Source organism: Delphinapterus leucas, chromosome 14 (assembly GCF_059928025.1).
Source record: "Delphinapterus leucas isolate spDelLeu-1000000601 "Yukka" chromosome 14, BTC_Dleu_Yukka2, whole genome shotgun sequence".
Classification (NCBI taxonomy): Eukaryota; Metazoa; Chordata; class Mammalia; order Artiodactyla; family Monodontidae; genus Delphinapterus; species Delphinapterus leucas.
The window spans coordinates 6,251,646-6,275,810 of NC_143142.1; the positions used below are offsets into that span (position 1 = coordinate 6,251,646).

Here is a 24,165-nt window from a genome sequence, read left to right on the forward strand (position 1 = left end):
CACACGGACAGAAGCGCACAGCGGTCCTAAATCGGTGCGAACAGGTGCTCACCTGTGCAGCCATAGTTATAGATGTTGAAGGTCAGCGTGTCCATGATGTTCCTTAATCGCTTCAGAAGAATGGAGTCAGGCAGCGACTTCTTGAGTGACAAGCGGAAGACCTCCAGGAAGGCGATCAGGGAGTGCTGGTACATGCAGCTCACCAGGGCCATCTCTGACAGCGCAAAGAACAGGATGGCTCCCCTCCGGGCGGCCGGCCGGTAGCCGTCCCGCAGCCTGTCGATGTCCAGGGCTGTCTTCTCCGCCAGCTTGAGCTTCTCTGATACCTGAAGAAGAGGCGCACGTTGCCACTTACAGCCGAAACCAGGAAGACATACGAAACAGGCGAGAAAGTAAGAAGGCGGAGGGCGGTGGGGGTGGGGGGGGAGGGCGGCAGCAAAGAAAGCCATGCGGCGCTCACAGGAAGGGCCCCCAGCCTCTCGCGAGATGCGGTATATATTTGTGGCTCGACCACCCCCCCCCCCGCCCCCGTGCCCCCTTCTTCTAGTAACAGTCCCTGAGTTTGATCTAGAGACCTACAGTTTCCTCCTTTCATTCATATGTGCCCTCAACCCCGAGGCCAGGAGGGGATCGGGTGAGTGAGGTCCAGAGAGTCCACACATGGCATCCCCAGCCCATGGGAGTGGTCTGGGGTGAGCATGTGACTTCAGTGACAGGAAAAGATTCTCATTTTTCTCTTTTGGACTTGAACCTCAGTGGGCACGAAGCCAGGCCCAGCTTGTGACCATAAGCGGAGCCTGGCTCCACAGGGAGACAGAGGATGAAGCCGACACAGCAGAAGGTCCAGAAACGGAGAGAAACTGAGCCCTGGATGATATGCTTGGAGTCCTGGATCCAGCCCTGCCTGAAGCCATCCCTCGACTTTTCTGTTTTCTAGGCCGATAAATTCCCTTTGGACTTGAGCCACGTAGGGCCAGATTTTCTATCACTCTCAATTAAGAGAGGCTGACTGGGTGCACAGGGGTCCCTGGGAACACCTCTGGGACTCCGTAGCAGGATCGATACACTTTTCCACACAGTTCATACCTCCATGGCTTTGGACTTGGTCTCCTCCAGGGTCTGCACCAGCTCCACATTGTCCAGCATGTTCCCCGTGGAGGTGGCCAGTTCCCGGAGGAGGGAGTCCTCCAAGCCCTTCAGCAGGTTCTTGTTCTCACTCGTCTCCTGGATGAGATGCTCTCTCTGCTCTTCCAGCTCTCGCCTCTCGTAGGCCACCAGGACGCTCAGCAGCTGGTCCTCCAGGCCTTTCAGCGTGACTGTGGGGGGACGAGGGAGGCCCTCACCACCGCCTCCCCCTGCCAGGCTGCTCACCATCTCGTCTCCCCCGCACAGCAGTGCCTGGGGCAAGTGGAGGGTGGACCCGGCATCCCAGGAACACGAGGACTCACTCTCCCACCAACGCCATTCTAAAGCCCCAGGTGACAAATATGGGACAGAGCAAAACAGAGATGCTGTTACCTGGAGTAGTGGACAGCAAGTGTGAAGATGCACTAAAATCAAAGCCAGGGCTCCCACATCTTGGGGGACCCTCGTTAGATATCTGGGTTTATACCCAAACTTTTTTTTTTTTTTTAAGCCAGGCGGCTTACGGGATCTTAGTTCCCCAACCAGGGATCGAACCCAGGCCCTTGGCAGTGAAAGCACGGAGTCCTAACCACTGGACCACCAGGGAGCTTCCTAACGCGTACCGAAACCTGATTAACCTACCTAGGAACCCGTGTGACCACCCTAGAAAATGTGGGAAGCGGCATTCAATTCCTAACCGAATTCAATTGAGAGGAAGAGGGAAATCCAAAATCACGCTGTGTATTTAAATCCACAGATACAGTATAACTTCCTGCTGCGGCAGAAAGGGGTCTCGCCTCGCTCCGCAGTCCAGACTCAGCACATCTCAAGACACACAACTCATTGCCTTCTAAAGGCCCCCAAGCCTTTTGGTGTTGCTTCCTCATTAAGAACTGATTGGTTGGGACTTCCCTGGGGGTCCAGTGGTTAAGACTCCGAACTCCCAATGCAGGAGGCATGGGTTCGATCCCTGGCAGGGGAACTAAGATCCCGCATGCCGCACGGTGAAGCCTCAAAAAGCAAACCAAAAGGAACGGATTGGTTGACTATGAAAGCTGTGACTCTGAGAATGATTCACCGAATGAAGTGACGTCCCTTGAGGGCCTTGAGCTCAGACTGTGGTCTCCACCTGAAATTCGGCACTGCGGCTCTGTATATGCTTACCAGTATAATTGATCACCATGGCTTTCCCAAACACGGATGGGCTATATCTGGGGTTGGCCAGGTTGGTGTTCAGATACAGCCTGAAATTCGAATCATAGCCCACTTCCTTGTCTCCCAGTATGATAAACTGCCGTCCTTGGGAGACCTTGATGTTTTTTTCTAAGACGTTATCAATCACAGGGTCGATGTACTCATCCACGTCGTGGAACAGGAAAGGCGTCCCGTACTTTATGGATATCTCCAGCTGCTTGAGGAAGTCGGGGTCATTGAAGGAAGCCACCTGGAAGGGAGGGGAGGCAGATGCTAAAAATCAGCTCACTCGCCAAATTCAAGGGGGAAAAAATCCTTGGAGGTGGCAGGGGACATGTCAGCACCTTGAAGGGAGGCAGAGGGGAAAACACAGAACAGGGAGAGAAGCAGGGCATGTAACCTGTATAAACCATGAGGTTCAGGCTCTGAGCAGCCTCTCGTTCAAAAAGCACAGGTCAGCAGCCAAAAGTGATTAGGAGAGAATCTCATCACATCTCTCAGAAGACCTCAAAAAGGGTCCAAACACAGAGTCCACAAAAAAAAAAAAAATTCACTCCCCTCCAAACCTTAGGATTGCTTTCTTATCTCCTTTCTCAAAACATGTGTAAAAATTCTTCCTCTCTTCCAGCCCCTGGGACCTCCTCTTCCCTTCCTCTCCACCCTCTTTTATTACATTGATGTACTTAGCCACTCACCCCATAAGTTGAACCCTCTCTCTTTAAGAGACAGGACGGGGATAGGAGTAGGACTGGGGGCTAGGAGAGGTCTGGCAATTGCAGAACTCTCTGGAAGGCTCAGGGAAGAGGGACGTCAAGGAATATTCCTGCACTGATGGTATTTGTCCCACTACAGTTATATGTGAATTGTGGGGATGGATGTCCCCCTCCCCCGACCTTGGGATGCTTCCCCTACCTGCATGTACATACCCGAAAGCAAGGACCAGAAAAAACAAGGAAAAGATAAAAATGGAAAATCATGAATTGTTAATTATTTCAGTAAAAGGTGACTGGGCCCCAGCAATTTCACCCAAGAAAATTAAAAACACACGCCCACAAAAAACTTACACGTGAATGTTCACAGCAGCACTGCTCATGACAGCCAGAAAGTAGAAACAACCCAAATGTCCATCAACTGATATGCAGGTAAACAGACTGTGGTCCATCCATGCAACACACTATTATTCCACCATAAAAAGGAATGAAGTACTGATACATGCTACAACATGTGTTGATTCAGCATTGGGAGACAATGTGATTACTACAGTACTTAATACATATCTTTGAGACAGAATGTGTCCCACAAACATTTATCGAGGCCCGTGTTAGATGCTGGGTTCTGCTGAGCCCTGAAATTGAACGAAGCCTTTGAAAACGTTGGATTCGCTAAGCAGGGAAAATGTATTTTGAAAACATGATGCTAAGTGAAAGAAACCAGTCACAAAAGGCCACATACTGTACAATCGCACTCATACTTAATGTCCAGCACAGGCAGATCTACAGAGACAGAAAATATATTAGTGGTTGTCAGAGGCTGGGGGTTAGGGGCAGGAGGGGAAATGGATGTTTTGGGGGTGGTGATGTCTAAAGGATACAGCATTTTTGGAGGAGGGTGATAAAAATTGATCCTGGTGATTGCTACACAACTCAATGTATAATATACTAAAAGCTACTGAACTGTATTCTTCAAACGGGTGGATTGTATGGTAGATGAATTATATCTCAATCAAGCCCCTCCCCTGCCCTCCAAAAAGAAAGTGACCGAGCATCTAAGGCCACTTGGCTCTGCACTGAGTAGAGGGGACGCAAAGACGAACACAGCACCGTCTTTGCCTTCAGGTGACCCACAGGGCAATGAATAGGCAAAGGGCAGAGTCGAATCCGAGGTGGTTCAAGCCGCCCTCCAAGACTCAACAGGTGGGCGGGCCAGGAAGGGGAGGGCTCTGCTTGGGGCCTCAGGGTGGTGGCATTTCAGCTCGGCCTTGTGGAGGCCTGGGGACACCGGGGAGAGCCGGACTGGGCCCCAGGATGTGGAGCGGTGTGGGGTGTGTGTCGGGAGCAGCCGTACCCGCAAGTTGTTCTTCTCCTCTTTTCTCTTTATCCAGTTGAGGGCCTGCTGCTGCGGGTCGATGCAGAGGGGGAAGCGGCTGGCCCGGGTGGTGAGGATGCCGTTCTGAACCGAGAGCTCGTCGGGGGGCAGCCCCTGGGAGCCCCACCTGGAAGGGGCAGCGACAGGGGAAATGGGCATTTTTCTGGCCGAGCTGTGAGCCGACGGGGAGCCTCCGAGGCAGGAGAGCTGGGCGGGCAGAGCTCCCTGCCGTCTCTGTGCAGGTGGGTCAGCTGCATGCCCCCCGGGCTCTGTGCCCCGTCCTCCCAGCCCAGGGTCGTCCTCACCTGCTGATCTCAACGTCGTCCGTGAGCAAGTTCTCGAGTCTGAAGGGCTGGCTCAGGGGGATCCCCCGCTCCAGGATGTCGCTCTGCCAGACCCGATTGACCATCTCGTCCCGGAACTCCCACGTGAAGGCGCCCTCATAGCTCAGGAAGGCTGCACACAGCAGGCAGTCGCCCAGCAACTTCATGCGCCGGTGCATCAGCTCGTCCAAATCGTTCAGCCACCTGGCGTGGGAGGTGGGGCCTGCCGTGAGCAGTCTCGTTCCGGCACAACCCGAAGGAACCTTCTAGAAGAGCCAGCCTGACACACGGCCGGGAGGGGGCTAGCCAGAAGGAAACCTTTTCTGAGATGTTCTTTGCTTGTAGAGGACAGAGGTCGCCAGCTCACGTTGCCATTTCCCTGCCTAGTGAACCCAACGTTTTCAAAGGCTTTGTTCAAGTCCAGAGCTCGGCAGAACCCAGCATCTAACACGGGCCTCGATAAATGTTTGGGGGATGAATTTTGTCTCAAAGATATGTATAAAGTACAATAGTAATCACATTGTTTCCAAACGCCTAATCAATAGCTTAAAAACACGCCCAGGGCTTCCCTGGTGGCGCAGTGGTTGAGAGTCCGCCTGCCGATGCAGGGGACACGGGTTCGTGCCCCGGTCCGGGAAGATCCCACATGCTGCGGAGCGGCTGGGCCCGTGAGCCATGGCCGCTGAGCCTGCGCGTCCGGAGCCTGTGCTCCGCAACGGGAGAGGCCACAGCAGTGAGAGGCCCGCGTACCGCAAAAAAAAAAAAAAAAAAAAGACATTGAAAATGATTTGTTTCCCATAAGCAAACAATATTTTCCAGTGCTTTCCATACCATTTTTACAGGTTCCAGGTAAGAAACTATTGTCACATCCAGTGGACCAGGTATGGCCCAATGGGCCTCTTGCCCATAAGCATCAAACAGCTCCACCTACTGAAAACTGAAGCTCAGGACTGAACCAGCCACAAGGGTCCAGAGACAGAAGTGGGCTCCTCCTCCAGATCCGTCCAGAAGGGACTTGGGGTTAAAGGTCATCAAGAAGCAAACATTCCCAGGCCCTAGGGCACTGGTTTCCCCGTCTCCACTGCTGCCATGCCTCCCCTTAACAGTTACTCAGTAAATAACACTCGATACCTATTTTTAAAAGAATCTATAAAATGGCCATTAGCCACCTTTAAACATGATAATAGTAAAATCCGAACTTTTTCACACGGTTTTCAGCTCAAAATGCAGCGTGGAATAAAGACCCCACGTGGCGAGAAATGGTGCTGTGGATGTTCACTCACAAACCACAAAGTCTGGCTTAGAGCTGCTTAGCGGGAAGGCCCATTACCCAGGCTGACCTGACATTCTCAGACCCCAGCCCCGAGATGAGCTTGTCGGCCGCGATCAGCCGTCTCTCCATGATCTCAGCTTCTTCCTGCAGCTTCTGCTTCTCCAGTATGGCCGCCTCGTACTTGGCCCCCAGAGCTTCCAGTTCTCTCTGGATCGCTGCCAGCTCATTCTGGATCCTCTCCAGCTCACGTTTGGTCAAGGAAAAATTCCGCTCCAGCCTGGCCACCTACGTGAAGACAATTCGCAGAACGATGGGGAAAAGCACGGCAGTGAGGTGGGAATAAGACAGTCAGTCTCACACCTGGGCTTATGTCCACCTGCAATTTTTTTTTTTTTTTTTTTTTTTGGGCCATGCCACGAGGCTCGTGGGATCTTAGCTCCCCGACCAGGGATCAAACCCGGACCCACGGCAGTGAAAGTGCTGAGTCCTAACCACTGGGCCACCAGGGAAGTCCTCCACCTGCATTTCTAATGCTGTCCCTACCCTCTGGGGCCAACCTATGTCAGAGCGAGGCACACGGCTTCTTTTCTTAGTGACCTCTTCAATGGTTTGATGCAAAAGCCCTACATCCCATTAGAAAAAAGACATCCTGCATCTGAGTTAGCAGACGGCTTAATTTTCGTGGGTACTAGGGTCCCAGTAAGAGGACCCTGTGATTCTAAGCCAAAAACTCAAAAGAATGCACTGAAGACTGTATTGGTCCTACTATGGGTTCTAAGTTTTCTGAGTGATAAAATCCTGACTTATAAAGCAATGTCAAAATATGGCTCAAAACGATAGAATCAACCTTACACAATTCTCTTTGTATTGTGTCTTCTGCATGTTCCTTTAACCCAGTGGTTCTCAACAGGGACCGACGTTGCCCCCCAAGGGACACATGACAATGTTTGGAAACATTTCTGGTTGTCAAAACTTGGGGGAAGGGACAACGGCATCCAGTGGGTGGAGGCCAGTGAGGCTGCTCAGCACCCTGCAGTGTCCAGGACGGCCTCCCCAAAAAGAAGGATCCAATCTAAAGTGTCAGTAGCACCCAGGGTGAGAAACTCTGTTTTAGCCCTCGAGAATGATTTTACCCTCTTTTCTTCAAAACTCTTTCAGACTTTGGTTCTGTCGGTTCACATTACATCTAAATTAGAGCTATAATTCAGGGTTATCATTCACTGGGGGAAAAAATGTTTATGCAGTTTAGAATCAGAACCTTGCCAGAATTTCCCCAGTAAAGCTGTGGACACATTCATTCTGACTCCAAAACGATCTCTTGGCAGAAGTGTGCAGGTCTTACAGATGGGCAATACCTGGTCTCTCTTGGGCTTGATTTCTCTAAAGACGTCACAGTAGCCCATCACAGCTTCCACAAATTTCAGCATCCCCAAGCCTGCCCTGCTCACGGCTTCCATTTCCTCAGTCGTGGTATTGAGGGTCTTCAAGAGGCCTAAAGGTCAAAGACGCAATGATTTCGATGAGCGGTGAGCTTCATCTTGGGAAAATAAAATGGGAAGTAAACTACCTACTAACAAAGTAAGTGTAACTAGTCCCTTCTCCTTGGTAAAGCCTGTGAGCGGGAGCCAGACAGCTTCCCAGGGACAGCAGGCGGGTCCAACCCCGAATGAGGCACCCAGACAGCTTTCCCAGGGACAGCAGGCGGGTCCAACCCCGAATGAGGCACCCAGACAGCTTTCCCAGGGACAGCAGGCGGGTCCAACCCCGAATGAGGCACCCAGACAGCTTTCCCAGGGACAGCAGGCGGGTCCAACCCCGAATGAGGCACCCAGACAGCTTCCCCAGGGACAGCAGGTGGGTCCAACCCCGAATGAGGCACCCAGACAGCTTCCCCAGGGACAGCAGGTGGGTCCAACCCCGAATGAGGCACCCAGACAGCTTCCCCAGGGACAGCAGGTGGGTCCAACCCCGAATGAATTTTGTGTAAGTGGATGTTTAAGATGTGAGTGAGGGGCACATGTTACTGCCACCCAGGACATCCTAGGACACAGGAACTTGCGTGTGACACCCAGCAGCCCCCAGAGACCCAGGGCATCAGTGGGGACCCCCCAACTGGGCACCAAGGTGGCTCAGAGCTGGCAGCTAACTGGGGTTCATAGGTCATTACAGGGCACCATCACCTCCACCTGCACCCTCACCCTGGGAGTAACTTCACATAAATGGAAACCCATCCAACGATCGGGTAAAGAGAGTCCCTTGGGTTTTTGTAGTTGTTGTTATCCTTTGGGTTTGATTAGCTTTGGGTTTGTTTTTTTTTTTTGCGGTACGCGGGCCTCTCACTGTTGTGGCCTCTCCCGTTGCGGAGCAAAGGCTCTGGATGCGCAGGCTCAGCGGCCATGGCTCACGGGCCCAGCTGCTCCGCGGCACGTGGGATCTTCCCGGACCGGGGCACAAACCCGCGTCCCCTGAATCGGCAGGCGGACTCTCAACCACTGCGCCACCAGGGAAGCCCCTGTTTTTTTGTTTGTTTTTTTTTTGCGGTACGTGGGCCTCTCACTGTTGTGACCTCTCCCGTTGCGGAGCACAGGCTCCGGACGCACAGGCTCAGCGGCCATGGCTCACGGGCCCAGCCGCTCCGCGGCATGTGGGATCTTCCCGGACTGGGGCACGAACCCGCGTCCCCTGCATCGGCAGGTGGACTCTCAACCACTGCGCCACCAGGGAAGCCCCTGTTTTGTTTTTTTTTTAAGTGGCTGAAAAAATGCATTGATGATCAAGTTCTGAACAAACCACCGTGATAAACAGTGACACAATGAACTTTTATTGCCTTTGAAAAAGACTAGCATCATTCTCACTGGCTAAGCTCTGGGGCAGGTCAGGAACCAGGCTCAGGGGGAACGCAGGCATCTGTAACTGAAATGGGGGCATAGGGCGGGTGGTGCCCCCCCACCCACCCACCCTCCAGGACCTACAGAAGACTTCATACTGGCAAAAGGCACAAGGGAAGTCAAGGTTAGACCAATTCTTGTTTTCTTCCCCGAATACCCATTTTTTAAAAATTGAGGTAAAATCCACATAACATTAAATGAACACGTTAAAGTGAATAATTAAACATGTTAAATAAACATGGTAAACGATAAACACGTTAAAGTGGCATTTAGTAGATTCACAAGACTTTGCAGGCCTCACCTCTATGTAGTTCCAAGACATTCTCATCATCTCAAAAGGGAACTTCAGAGCTGTTAAGCAGTAACAACCTATTTCCCCTCCCCAAACCCTGGCAAACACCAATCTGCTCTCCATCCCTGTGGATTTACCGATTTACCTACGGACACTTCATATAAATGGAATTACCATACGTGACCTTTTATGCCTGGCTTCTTTCACTTAGCATCACGCTTTTGAGGTTCATCTATGCTGTAGCACACAGCAGCACTTTGTTCATTTTTGTGACTGAATAATATTCCAATGTGTGGATATGTTTGTTCTTGTCCATCCATTCACCCACTGATAGATGTCTGGGTTGTCTCCACCTTTTGGCTATTGTAAACAGTGCTGTCAGGAACATCTGTGTATAAGCTTTTGTTTGAATACCTGTTTTCCATTCTTTGGGGTCTATACATAGGTGTGGAGTGGTTGGGATACATGGTAATTCCGTGATCAACTGTCAGAGGGGCTGCCAAACTGTTTCCCACACCATTTTACATTTCTGCAAACAACGTACGAGGGCTGCAACTTCTCCACATCCTCCCCGATACTTGTAGTTTTGTGTGGTTTTGTTTCAATTATACCATCCTAGTGGGTCTGAACGGTACCTCATTGCGGTCTGATCTGCGTTTTCCTAGTGACTAATGTTACGCATATTTTCATATGCTTATTAGCAATTTGTGTATCTTTTTTGGAGAAATGTCTATTCAAGTCCTCTGCCCGCGAGACCAGTTCTTGGCACCACTACGCCCATCGGACAAGATGCACAGAAGACCAGGCAGGGCGGGCTCCATAAGACAGTCATGTATCCTACTAGGGAAAACCAGACCCGTTGCTGAACCACACATTCAGCGGGCATCCACTGCCACTGCCCAACCACCAACCATCCTCCCTGCCGCTGTCTTCCTCTGGGGACGATCATTCCCCCTCTTCCATCGGCAACGCCACGGCGACACCATCCGACCACGATGGGCGGGTCTGCCTGCGACAAGCCCTCTCCTTACTCTCCCTCCCGGCCCCAGAGACTGAGCCGCCAGGCCGACAACCAGCCTGGCTGTTCCTACATCTGTCTACACTCACCTCTGATATTTTTAACTTGGCTCTGGGTAACTGAATCAAAGTCAATCTCCATCAGAGACCTCAGGAAGTTGGGGTCGGACATCATGCCTTTGGCGGTTTTCCAGTTGAGTTCTTTGTACCCCTTCATGATGAGGATGCATTCACAGACCGTCTGCACCTGCTTCGGGGGCTTAGCAAACGACCTGGGGAGAAACGGATGCACACACGGGTCAGACGCAGGATGTGGCCAGGATCTGGCCTGAATGAGAGTTCTGAAAAATTGGTGAGCCGTTTCTTGGATGCGATACCGCGTGGAAACAACGGAAGCCACATCTCAACACCGACTCGTGCCCCTGGGGGTGGGCTTCCTCAAGGGCAGGGACTGGGTCTCATCCATCACGTGCCACATCAGGCTCCTGGAATCGGACTGGGCACCAGGAACACAGCAGGGTGTCATTCAACGCAAACCCAGGCCACCCCTGAATCCGCAGCTCAGGGTGGAGCCTGAGAATCTGTGTTTTTAAGGACACCCTGGGGTGATTCCTCAGACTCTAGGTGGTAGCCGCTGTCATTATTGTCATTGTCATCATCACCCTATTTTCCACTTAGCAGATAAAGAAACAGAGCTCAAGTGTTTGGATGGCCTGCCTGTGTCCACATGGCCCATCCCGCACCCTGGCGTCCTTCAGGCTCTGGAAGTTGTTGTCTCTGTCTTTGATGAAGCTAGACCATCACTCTGCTGCTCCAACACTCGGATGTCCAGCACTCTCGACCCTCCGGAGAACTGGAAACCCAAAAGGATCAGGAGGCGGAAAGGCTGCATCGGCGTAAAGACCCAAGAAGGAACGAGTCGCACACTGACTGTACCCAGTGGGCCCGCTCGGCTGGCTACCAGCGGCGGCGGGCAAAGTCTATAAAAGCCATGGAGAAGACGATGAAGGAAAAGCAAAGGAAAGGAAGAGCCCCCGGAGGGCAGGGAGCCGCCTGGGGAGAGGCCAGAGTGCCCCAGAGGGAGGGGGAGGGAGACACGGAGCGAGAACGACCTGACCCGCACAGCAGTGTGGAGGCTCTGAACCCGGCAACCCCCGGACCGCTCCTGGGCCCGGGACCCCCGCTCACTGCCTGAGGAGCCCCACAGCTTAGGGACAAGCCAGGGCGGTGACTCCAGCGCAAAGCCCGAAGATTAGAGTAATGGTCCTGAGTCACCAGGGAAAGGTTCAGTGATGCGGAAAGCAGGCATGCTGCCAACTGTTTTTAAAAGGTCCCCTTCGGGGCTGCTGAAGGTCAGGCCCCGGCCACGCTCTCTGAATAATCCGAGGAGGAGGGATGATGACGACCATCAGTGAGATGTTTTCAGACACAAGTCAGGAAAAGCCTCAGGGTGGCGTCCTGAGCCCTCCGGAAAGTTAGGAACGGTCCGGGGTTCTCAGCTTTCCCATCTATCAAATGGGGACGCGGACCCGGAACCTTTCAGCTCCCAAAGCCTTTGAGTGGAGTTCTCTGTTACCAGTTTACAAACCATGCCCAGGAACCTCGTTTATCCAGAACACAGTGTTGTGGTGCCAGATAACCGAGGGGCTCGAAAAAGTAAGGTTACAAGTCTGAGAAATGAAAGCGTTTCTGTTTCACTAGATTCCTTTCTTCTATCACAAAAGGAACTCAGGGAGGGACTTCCCTGGTGATCCAGTGGGTAAGACTCCATGCTCCCACTGCAGGGGGCCCGGGTCCGATCCTCGGTCTGGGAACTAGATCCTGCACGTCACAACTAAGAGTCCGCATGCCACAGCTAAGAGTCCACATGCCACAGCTAAGACCCAGCGCAGCCAAAATAAATAAATAAATAATTTTAAAAAAGAAAAGAAAAGAGACTCAGGGAGAGAGAGACAGACAGAGGTGACGCCATGTTGCCTTCCCTGGAGGAGAATACCCATCAAAAGCCCCACTCCCCACCCCCTCACTCTACCCCAGACCCTCTGACTGTCTCCGCTTTTTCCCCCCCGAGTCAAGCTCCTTCCAGCTCCGCTCCAGCCTCCATCCCACGTCTCAGTTTAAATGTCACTTCCTGGGGGTCATCTTCCCTGACTACCCACCCCCCAGACTAGTTCAGGTTCCCCCATTATCCACAGTCATAGCAACAAAGACCCTCCCTTCCTGACCTCCTCCTGGGTAATTTTGCGGTACACGTGAGATCCCCACGTGCACACCCGTGCCTCCCCCAGACCGTGGGCTGGCTCCATGCGGTGAAGACCCCCTGCCTGGCCCATTGCCTCTCAGCCCCAGTGCCAGCACGGGGTGGGCGGGCGGTAGGCACCCAATGATACTGAATGAAGGAAAGGAAGCAAAGTAAAACTGCAGGCCAGTAACAAAGGGAGCCTTTTGTACTCCAGAGAAACATCCACGCTAATCTTCATTACTCCTAATCTTTCTGCCTTAACACTTAATGATCTCTGCAAAGGGGATTGAGCATTACAGAAAGGAAGTGCCATTTAAAGAATTAAAGGATTATAAAATTGTCAAGACCTAAATGCTGGCTCATCACTCTTAACATCCCAGTGGCCTAAACAAAGCCAGATTGTACTCATCTGGATCCAAACTCATTAAACCCAAAGAAAAATCCCAAAGAGATCAAAGATTTAAATGTAAACACTATAAAAGTATTAAACTATAAAAGTACAGGATGAAACCATGGGGAAATTATTTTACAATCTTCCAGTTGCAAGGCCTTTTAAGTATGAGGTAATAGCGAAAGCCACAAAATAAAATATTACTAAAATCTGCCACGCAAAACTAAAAATTTATACACGGCAAACACAGGCATGCACAAAAACCTCCTAAATAAAGTCAAATGGCTGATGACAAACTGGGAAAACTATTTGCAACTCACATCATGAATAAAAGCTAGTCTCCCATTATATAAAAAGCCCACAGAAATGGATAAGAAAAAAAAAAAAGCAACAGTAACAACAATCCAAACGATAAATGGGCAAAGCACATAAACAGTTCACAGAAAATGAAATACACAGGACTCTGACACACATTCTTCACATATGAAGAAAAGGCCAACCTCACTCATCAGAAGGGGAATGCACATTACAACTACACAAATACCATTTTTCATCTATAAAACAAGCAAAAAGCCAAGTGTTTAGTAGCGCCCTCTGTTGGTAAGGCCATGGAAAAGCAGGTGCTCGCACGTATTGCCAGTGGGAGTGTAAATCCGTTCCATACCTACGGGTGGGCATTAGGCAACAGCTACTGACGTTATAAACACACACACCTTGGAAGCCAGCAATTCCACTTCTGAAAATGTGTCCTTCCAGTGGACTTGTGCAGAGTGAAGTAAGGCAGGGTTATTCTTTGCCACACTGTTTGTAAAGGCAAAAGACTGGAAATAAGCTAAAAATTCATAAATTGAGGTGGATTAAATAAATGATGGCACAGCCATCCAATGGATTATGATGAGCTATTTTTAAATATTGAGGAAGTTCTCATATAACAACATGCAAAAGATCTCCAAGGTCTCAAGTAAAAACACCAAGATGCAGAAAAATATGTATAGTATGTTACCAATTATATTTTAAAAGGAAAGAAAACGGCTACAGAAGTATCGCTTGGTCTACAACCCTTAGGGTCCAACGTCGGGAACTGAAGAGACACTTGTATATCTGGTTGCCTTGAACATGTACAAAAGCTGTCTGAATGGATATGTAAGAAATGAATGGCAACAGTTACCTGTCGGGTGGGTGGTGAGGGGAACTAAGCTGATGGCAGACAGGTGAGAGGGGGCTTTTAATAGCACATCATTTTGATGTTGGAACCATGGCCCTAGCTAATGTTTACATGGCAGTGGCTCTGCTCAACCCAGTTCTGAGAGCTCTTTACGTAATAGCTCACTGGATCCTCGTAACAACCCCGATGCCATGGGGACAATTATTATCATCCACATTTTACAAACAAGGAAACTGCAGCACAGAGAGGTTAGGTGACTTGTCGAAGGTCACACAGCCAGTAAGAAGCAAAGCCATGCATCAACATATTACCTGTTCCAATAATTACAATTTTAAAAATTACTCCTTTTGGGCCATAGGCCACTTTCGTTTTCTCGGGGGTGATGCAGGCACCCCATCTAACTGCAGGGGACACATATCAAACTCTCCATGTGGTCCCATGGAAATCCACTCTTGGATTAGATAAATACTCCTTCCAAACAAATACTCAAAAATCCTTCCCAACTCTCTGCTCTCAGAATGTTTTTATGCTGCTGACCTGGGGGTAGTGCCCCAAATCTGTATAACCAGTGGTTGGATGTTTCCCTTGGAAATGTGCATGTTGAGGGTCTCTCCCACAACTCAGTCTAAACTCCCAGCGCACGCTACTGCAGTTTTAAAACGCCCATCCTTATACCTTCACTGCGAAGCTCTGAAATCATGACCTCTTGCTAAGAGCAGCAGCAGCTCCGGATGACCCCCCAGGAGTTACTAGGGCCCCTGCCCTGGAACTGGCTGAACGTTCTGTTCAATCCACATGTTCCACAAATGAGCCAACAGCCAGAGCACAACCCTTAGCAAAGGCGATGAGCTCCGAGAAGCAGCCCCACCCCGCCAGGAACGCAGAACGCAGGGCAGCTTCCAGCCTGCAGACAGGAGTCTCTCTCACAGGAGACCTGACTGCGGGACCAGAAGGATGGAACCCCTTCTGAAAACGAGGCCGCGACGGGGAGTGAGGAGAGAGCCGAGGTTCCTGATGCAGGGACACGCGTGGGGGGCCTGGCAGCACGATGACGGGCGGGGGGTGGTGGAGGGGGCAGACGGGACACCGTTTCTTCCTGGCTTCCCTCACGGTGCTAAACTTACCAGCGAGATCCACGAACGGTGCCCTAGGGGCACCACGCCCCGCGAGGGGAGGGGAGAAAGCTCCACACCAGACCCCTCTTCTGGACAGCAAATGGGCGCTCTGGCTGTGGGGGTTGGAGTCATCTTACAGACTGATTTGCAGAATGTCTGGGGCCACAGTAAAGACCCACTCTCCCAGGACTTCCCTGGCGGTCCAGTGGTTAGGGCTCAGCGCTTTCACTGCCAGGGCCCAGGTTTAACCCCTGGTCAGGGAACTAAGATCCCACGAGCCGCTCGGTGTGGCAAAAAAACAAAAACAAACAAACAAACAAAAAACACTACTCTCCCCACCTGTAAAAGGCCAGCATTTGGCTAGAAATGGATGAGGGCACTCTCAGCCTGTGGCACACCTTGCCTGCATCCAGGGCCCTGCCTCTTTTAGGGCAGACACTCCTCTGTCCTTCCCGTAAAAAGGACTGACTTACAAGGCTCCAGCTCTCCCACCAGCCCCTTCCGGAACCCAGTCTCCTTCTGTGAGTCAGCCTGGGTTCAAGGCCAGTGGGCCATGGCACCAACTGGCTGGGAGGCCCGAGGCAAGTCAGCTCGCCTCCCTGGGCTCCACGTCCCTCATCTGCGAATGAAGACGATGACAATCCCCACCACGGAAAGTGCCGGGCACAGCGGCCGGCACAGAAATGCCGAACAGCCATGATTATCTCATAATTACTGTCAAGAGTGACCCTGGTGGCCGAGCACGCTGGGAGATGGCCAGCCGTTACCTGATCTCGGTCACGTCTGACTTGTCCAGTTTCTGCAGCTCCAGCTTGGCGGCCTCCAGGATGGGCATGACCTCGGCCAGGGCCGCCTCGGCCTCAGCCTTCTCCGCCGCGATGATCTTGTTTTGCTCCTCTATCTCCGTGGCTTTTTCCTCCGCCAGCTTCTTCTTTTCCTCCGCTACGGGGGGGAGGGGGAGGTCAGTGAAGCCCCTGGGGCATGGGGAGGACGGACCACCGCTCCCGAGCCAAAGCAGCGCAGCCCTCAAAGGTGGGCGCGGGGCGGAGGGGGTTGAATGAGCTTCGGCCAATATGGCGGCCTTGGGCGTTCCCACTGGGACAGATGTCCTCACGGCGCCTGGGGTCCCCAACACAGGGGACCCTCCTTGACTGTGTCCCCCTCCCCCCGCCCCACTCCATCCCACAAGACAGCCTCCAGCTCTGCCTGGCCAGTGTTAGCTGAGGACATCAGAGTGCCCGCCCTGTTTTTCTGGCTCACAGACGTCTCTCTGGTTCTTCCTCAGCTTTTCCTACACTCATTCAGCCCAGCTCAAAAGCCACCCTCCCCTGAGGTCACTCTCGGTCTCGTCACTCTGTTCACTTGCTTCATGACACTAACCACAGTCTGAAATCTCACCTGATCACTGGCTTGCTGATCGGCCCCACTCACTAGAAACGTAAGCAGCGCCCGCCAGCTGTGACCCCAGCGTTTAGAACAAAGCTTGGCTCACAGCAGGTGTACAGGCTCGAATAGCGTCCCCCTCAAAATTCATGGCCACCCAGAACCTCAGAAAGTCACCTTATTTGGAAAGAGAGTCTTTGTAGATGTAATTAGTTAACACGAGGTCATACTGGGTTAGGGTAGGTCCTAAATCCAATGACTGTGTCCTTATAAGAAGGCCATGTGAAGACACAGAGGGGGAAAGGTCACGTGACAACGGAGGGGCAGAGATGGGAGGGATGCGTCTACAAGCCAAGGAGCGCCCAGGATTGCGGGCCACCACCAGAAGCTGGGAGAGGCTAGGAAGGGTCCTCCCCTAGAGCCTTTGGAAGGAGCAGGGCCCTGCCAAGACCTTCATTTCAGACTTCTGTCCTCCAGAACCATGAGAGAATAAATAAACGCCTGTTGTTTTAAGCCACCCAGTTTGCGGTGCTTTGTTATGGCAGCCCCAGGAAAAGAACACAGTAGGTATTCAATAAACGTACGCTGAATTCAGCAGTCTCTCCCTGATGGGGCGTTCTCTCGGGACTCATCCTCACAAGTCCACAAGCAAGCTTCAGGTTGGCTGATTCAAAATGTGAACTGCAGGAGAACGTCTAATTGATCCAGCCAGGGCTGGAACAAGCCCAACCCGGCAGCCCAGACTGCGGGTCAAGAGCAGACAGGGTGCCAAAGCCAAGTTGGGGTGCTGTGACCAGAGTAATGAAAAGTGGGTCCTGTGGATAGGGCCTGACATGATAACGGCTGGAATTGAACTGAACCGAGGTCATACGCAGAAGCGACACAAACGTGGGCTAGGAAGAGAATACCCAGAGGCAGGGAGGTTGAATGGCTTCTGCAGAAATCCGAGGATGAGCCGAGGAGGACACGCATCAGAACACAGGATTCTGAGAGACGACAGAAACGGGAGTCCCAAGACCCAGGGAGAAGGAGGGTTAGGAGTCGTGGCAGAGCTGCAGCTTAGGAGCTGTCCTGTGTGAGAGTCGTGTAAAGTAAGCCAGTTCCAGGAATTCCCTGGCGGTCCAGTGGTTAAGACTCTGCACTCCCAATGCAGGGGGCCTGGGTTCGAGCCCTGGTCAGGGAACTAGATCCCACATGAGTGCCGCAACTAAAAAAAAAAAAAAAGATCCCGCGTGCCGCAACAAAGATCCCGTGTGCCGCAACTAAGACCCGGCACAGACAAATAAATAAGTAAATAAATAAAAAAGAAAGCCAATTTCTTAGAGCAGAAGGGAACCAGACCAAGAGCAGCCGCCAGGCCAGGAAGATCAGGTGAGGGGCCCAAGAAAGAACCCGGAAACAGGCTCACATTAGAACCAAGAAAGTCCCAAGTGAATGATGCTCAGGCCGAGGTCATTTAAACCGACCCAGTTCACTAGCTCATTGAGGGTAAAGAGATGACTTTTCCACATCCTGGCAAATCCTCAAGCTACCAGCTGTGAGTCCTGCATATGGTAACGTCTTAGTGCCTATTATAGGGGGCTTGACGCTAACTCAGAAACAATAGCAATGCGAGGGTCAAAAGATGCCAGTTCCTACAAGTGGCTTCCCAGGGATGTCCCCCAGTGGAGCCCTGTCCTGTTTGGGGTTTTTTTTGGGCGGGGTGGGGCGTGGGGTGTCCCGACCCCCAGAGTTGGACCCTCACTCACCTATGGCTGTATTGGTGGTGATCTCCCCCAGCAGGGCCTCGCAGGCAGCTGACTTCTCCGCCAGCACAATCTTCTGCTCGGCCAGCTTCTGGTTCAGCTCGTCCAGCTGGGTGGTGGCCTCCTTCAGCTTGTCCAGCCCCCCCTCCAGACGCTTGCACTGAGCTGAGGAAAGGGAATACAGGTATTCACCCTCCAGGGGGCGCTGTTCCCAACACACCCAGACAAGCGTTCCAGTGCGGTTCGTCCAAGTTGGGCTCATCGGAAAAAAAAAAAAAAAAAAAATCATTTTCATGAGACGTCAAGCATCTATCAGTACCTCCATTGCCGTTTGGGGATGGCATCTTCCAAAATGAATGTATTTCTGAAAATAACCATTTGTTTGGCCAACAACCAGAGCCACAGCATTTTTAAAAAACATTTTCCAGCAGGGCACGTTGCTCTCATCAAATAGTATCTCTAATGCAATGAACATTTAGAGCTAAGAAAGTGCATGGCCCAGCACAGAAAAACAAAAATAAAAGCATGCCAGGGTCCTGCCCACACAGACGAATCACTCTGAAATGCAAAATCCAAAATGTGCTTTGCTTTGCCTCAATCCTGAGTGTGCCCGATCTTGCTAAGAAATGTCCGCTTAAGGAAAAGATCAGCTGTTGGATCTTTATTCGTAAGTAATAACAATTCCTGTTAACCCTCCCATTCCCAAGTCTTACCTATATTATACTGAGTTTTCTCATCCAGTAATTTTGAATACGTGTTAATAAAATCCAGGTAGTTCTTGGGAGTTACGTAGTTGCTGCGTCTCAGTTTCTGTAGAAACTGTTTACTGAATTCATCCACGGATTCGTGGACCAAAACAACGTGTTCTACCAGATCTTCCATATTTTCTACTGGGATCAGCGGATTAGTCCCTGAGGAGGAAGGAATGGAAAAGGGTGGCTCATAAAGAAAGGAAAGGAGCAGTTCCTCAAAAAGTTAAACATGGAATTCCCATGTGACCCAACAATTCCACTCCTAAGTTTGTACCCAAAAGAACTGAAAAATGGACACAAGGAGATTCTTGGACGCCAATGTTCATAGCAGCACTATTCACAGTAGCCAAAAGTGGGAACCATGTCCAAGTGTCCATCAACAGAGGGATGGATAAACAAAATATGGCCTGTCCATAAATGGAATAGTATTCAGCCTCGAACAAGAAGGAAATTCTGACACACGCCACAACATGAATAAACCTGGAAAACACGCTAAGTAAAAGAAGCTAGACACAAAAGGACAAATGTTTCATGATTTGACTTATGTGAAATATCTAGAGTTGGCAAATTCGTAGAGACAGAAAGTATATTAGAGGTTACCAGGGGTTGGGGGCAGGTCTGGGAGGACAAGCAGTGAGTGTTCAGTGGGGACAGAGTTCCAGTTTTAAAGATGGAGATGGATGGTGGTAGCAGTTGCACAACATGGTGAATGTAATTAGTGTAACAGAGCACACTTAAAATGGTTAAAAACGGTTAAAATGGTAAATTTTATATTATATACATGTTACCACAATAAAATACGATATAAAAATGTTTTAATAGAAAACAGCAGTTATCACTTGTCAGTGGCTTTTCTGGACCACAATACTGATCCACACTCAAAAGGCTGGCAATTTCTCTAAGAACACAGAAAGCCAATTCTCTGTCCCTACTGGTAGGAAGGCTAAGGCAGTGTAGTAGGAGGGACTTGAGATTCCAGGAGAGAAATTTGCTCAGTGTCCCTGCTGTATCCCCTGTACCCAGCACATACTGGGCACAAGGTAGGTCTTCCTGTAAGTCTGCTGAAAGAATTATTAATCACTCCCGGTGCCAAAACCACATCACTTGGATTATCTCACAGATTGCAAAGTACTTTCACCTCAAAGCAGAAAATGAAGGAAGGAAGTATGACCAAAAGCATGCATTCATCCAGATTCTGCATATTTGATCTTGAATTATACCAGGGATTAGCAAACCACAGCCATGGGCCAATTTAACAGCATGCATGAAAAGCTTTGCCTCACAAATATCCATACTTATGGGTAAACCTACAGCCTGCAGGACAAATCCAGCCTACCACCTGTTTTTGTAAATAAAGTTTTATTGGCACACAACCACGCCCATTCATTTACATACTGTCTAGGGCTGCTTTCCTGATGCGATGGTGGAATTGAGTAGTTGTGACAAAGACCATATGACCTGCAAAGCTGAAAATGTTTATCATCCAGTCATTTACAGAAAAAGTTTGCTGATCCCTGAGCTATATCATCAGGAAAGAGTCATTCTCTTAGCCCCCTTCGCCAAAAGACTGCGATCTGCCTACCAAGTGGGACTAGTTATTTATTTATTGAATACATATTTATAAGGCTGATGCTATTTACAAGGTCACCCAGTGTCATAAATCTGCTCAAGTTAGGTCCAGATAAAAAGTTTTTCCCTGAGGATAAACTGACTTGCTTTCTTATTTTGAAGATTAAAATTAATAATCAAGGCCTCAGGGCTTGGAAACTGTAGAGCAAAATCAACACTGATGGATAATCAGTTTACCGAAAGGTCCTTCAGGCATCCTTGGGGTCAGGGGTCAGCACACTTTTTCTGTAAAGAGCCAAACAGTAAATATTTAGGCTGTGTGGGCCGTAGAGTCTCTGTGGCAATTACTCAGCTTTGTGGTTGTAGCATAAAAGCAGCCATAGACAGTGTGTTTATTACGTGTGTTCCAATAAAACTGCATTTACCAAGACAAGCGGTGGGCTGAATTTGGCCTTCAGGCCAGGGTTTGCTGACCCCTACTTTGGACGATACCTAATCAATTTTTATCCCACGTTGTCCTTGTAAATCCCCCAAAATCTCTTTGGACTGAAACACAATATAAATCAAAACACGCTAACAAACTAAAACACCATTCACGGCCATGGGGGTTAATGGTGACAGAATCTACTGGACCAAAATTCAGAGTCAGAAAGAGGATAACAAATTGCTTTGTTATACTGTTAACATGGTCCCCACATTAGCTGTCACTTACCTAAAAATGACTTAGCCACTGCGTGCAGAGCTTGGGAAGGCCAGGGTGTGAACCAGTCGATACCAGTGTTATTTACTAGACCTTGAAAAGAGAGAGAAACAAAAGAGATGATCGCTCTGCAACTCCGCAATGCTCGAGAACATGGATACCGGCTTTGGTACCCAACACATTGGTGAATGAGCCGGGCGGGTCCAAAAATAATGATCAAGGGACTTCCCTGGCGGTCCAGTGGTTAGAACTCTGCGCTTCCAATGCAGGGGGCACGGGCTCGACCCCTGGTCGGAGAACTAAGATCCCGCATGCCGCGCAGCCCGGCCAAAAATTTTAAAAAATAAGTAAATAAACAAAAATAATGATCAAAAGCAGGGTTTCTCAGCCTCGGCACTATCGACACTTGGCCGGATAATCCTGTCTGGCGGGGCTGTCTGTGCACTGTGGGATGTTTGGCAGCCCCCTGGCCTCTATCAACTAGATACCAGTTGGATACGTGGCCGCCCCCCACCAGAGCTGTGACAACCAAAAATGTCTCCAGGCATTGACAAATGTCCCCCGGGGGGAGCAAAACGGCCTCCCTCTGCTCTAGGGGCAGGTACTGCACCTTCCATGAGGCTGCCAGAATTTTCCCTGATGGAAGGGCGTGGAGAGCTACACTGCACTCGCTATGGGCCTTGCACCTGAGACCGTGAGCATTTCCTCGTGTCAGAAGGACAACAGCCATCCAGCGGCAACACGAGAGCCTGTTGGCAGATGTGAGGGGCCGCTCGGGGCTCATCCGACATGGCAGGGCCCACATTTCAACCTAATGACCATGGCATGGGTCGCTTTGCTGGTGGAACCTCATATGTCATTCCCTCCCTAAGGCACGTGCCCTGCTGAAGGGGGAAAATGGATTTGCAGGCTCTGCTCAAGGGCACCTGGGAAATTTCTGCAGCGGGTCCTCAGGGTGTCCCCCACCGGCGACATGCCCAGGACGATGTGCAGGTTATCCGCACTCTTGTTCACGAAGTATTGCCACGTGGACTCCTTGGCCGGGCCCATCCCTTGCTCCAAAGCCTCTTGTCCAATCTGACTGAGGATAGACTCCTTCTCCTCTTCTGGGAAAAGCGTGGGCACGATTCCTAGAAAACAAAGGCCAGGATTTTGTTTAAGTTCCAGGGTTATTATCTCTCGCGGCACTGAAATGGCAAGAAGCACTGCGTCACGAAAGGGCAGTGGATGCCGAGTCCAGAGCGCAGGGCTTGGGTCCCAACTCTGAGACCCAAGGCTCACTTGCGGTGTGTGTAAATCCCTTTGAGCCTCAGTCACCTCATCTGTGAAATGGAAATAACAAATGCCTCCTGCTTACCTGGGCGGGTTATCGTGAGCATCAGAGCAGGGGTTCTCAACTGGGGACAACTCTGCCCTTCCCAAGGGACATTTGGCGATGTCTGAAGGCATTTTTGGTTGTCCCAACGTGTGTGCGTGTGTGTGTGTGTGTTGCTGTGTGTGTGTGTCGTGGGGGGCGGTACTAATGGCATCTGGAGGCCAGGGATGCTACTAAACATCCCATAATACCCAGGACAGCCTCCACAACAAAGAATGATCCCACCCCTAATGTCATCAGTGCCAAGGAGGAGAGGCAAAGCCTTCATTCTGCAGCAAAGCATAAGAGCTTCAGAGCTATTTGCGCTCGACCCTTTGGGGTACTATTAAATGAACCCACCGGACCCTACTCAGTCTTCATAGAAAATACACCCCGAGCCCTGCAGTGGGGTTTACAGATAGAGAACAGGGCTGACAATTACATCCCGGATTACAAGTTTGTGACCCATGTATGAAAAGTCCGCTGCCAACCCAAGGGCACGTGTGCTAAATACCACATCAATAGCGTAGACAGTAGGTGCCCCAGGCATTCAGGAGACAGGAAACTGGCACGGTCGAGGAGGCTTCTTGGAGGAGGGTGACCCTGCAAGACACTAGAGCTAAAACTGGGGGGGAAAGTTTCCTTGATGCTGGACTTGAAAGTGGAGTTCTGTTGTTTTTGCCCCCAGCCCCCATGCATTCCCCCCCTTTCTTGTCATAGGTCTCTCTTTTCCTTTGGAGAATCACTTCTCATCCATTCTAAGTCTGGATGTGGTTTTTGGGTAGTCATGACACTATCCCAGGCCTGACCAATCAGAACCCTGCATGACCCTGGCCAAAGTCATTGGCTCAGGGATGGGCATGTGATCTAAGCCAGCCAATGAGAGCCCCACCAGGCACTTTGGCCACAACTCCTGGGAAAGAGAAACCCTCATTCACTGGACTAAGAAAGGAGGATGCAAGTCTGCAGCTTCTAGTGCCATTTTTTAAAACTACTTTGGGAAAACCCAAGAATGCAAATAAAAGAAAAACAGTAAAGCCAAGAGCGAGGGAGAGACCAGTTCCTGATGATATCATTTGAGCACCTGAATCCAACCTGGACTTTTTCAGTTCCAAGAATCAATACCACCTCCTTCATTTCTCCCTAATTTTACGTAAGCTTGTTTGGGTTGAGCTCCTGCCACTTGCAGCCATGGAGGCTGATAAAGAGATGGAGAGAGAGAGAGTGTACCAGGCATGGGCAAGATGCAGAGGCAGGATGCAAAGAGTACACCTGGAGAATGAGCAGAGAAAGGCGGCCAGGCTGCAGAGACAGGAGAAGTCAGTCCACGGAGACCCGGAGCAAAGAAAACACAAGTGCAATGCGCCGAGAGTGGTATCTTAGGAGGAAGGGCGATATGGAGGTGTCTGCAAAAAGTCAAGGTCAGACACGACGAGGGTCTGGCTTAGATGATAAAGGGGACACAAGGGAAGGGACAGGCTTTAGAGACAGAAAAGCATTCGCAAATGTGGGAGAGGCTAAGAGTCGACACGCTCCAAGGTTTAGACCTGAT

General features: G+C 50.6%; 1 protein-coding gene across 1 annotated transcript in view; it reads right to left on the minus strand.

Moving 5' to 3' along the window:
* Window positions 1-24,165, minus strand: part of DNAH10 (dynein axonemal heavy chain 10) — a 149,394-nt gene that overhangs the window by 13,737 nt on the left and 111,492 nt on the right. Inside the window, exons 53-65 of the mRNA XM_022597911.3 lie at window positions 22,186-22,389; window positions 21,272-21,352; window positions 18,952-19,149; window positions 18,242-18,403; window positions 15,878-16,052; window positions 10,288-10,469; window positions 7,356-7,492; window positions 6,068-6,285; window positions 4,710-4,931; window positions 4,384-4,531; window positions 2,290-2,569; window positions 1,087-1,316; window positions 53-326 (exon numbers count right to left, since the gene is read on the minus strand). Of these exons, the coding sequence (XP_022453619.2) occupies window positions 53-326; window positions 1,087-1,316; window positions 2,290-2,569; window positions 4,384-4,531; window positions 4,710-4,931; window positions 6,068-6,285; window positions 7,356-7,492; window positions 10,288-10,469; window positions 15,878-16,052; window positions 18,242-18,403; window positions 18,952-19,149; window positions 21,272-21,352; window positions 22,186-22,389 (2,511 nt within the window). The remainder of the gene's footprint in view (window positions 1-52; window positions 327-1,086; window positions 1,317-2,289; window positions 2,570-4,383; window positions 4,532-4,709; window positions 4,932-6,067; window positions 6,286-7,355; window positions 7,493-10,287; window positions 10,470-15,877; window positions 16,053-18,241; window positions 18,404-18,951; window positions 19,150-21,271; window positions 21,353-22,185; window positions 22,390-24,165) is intronic.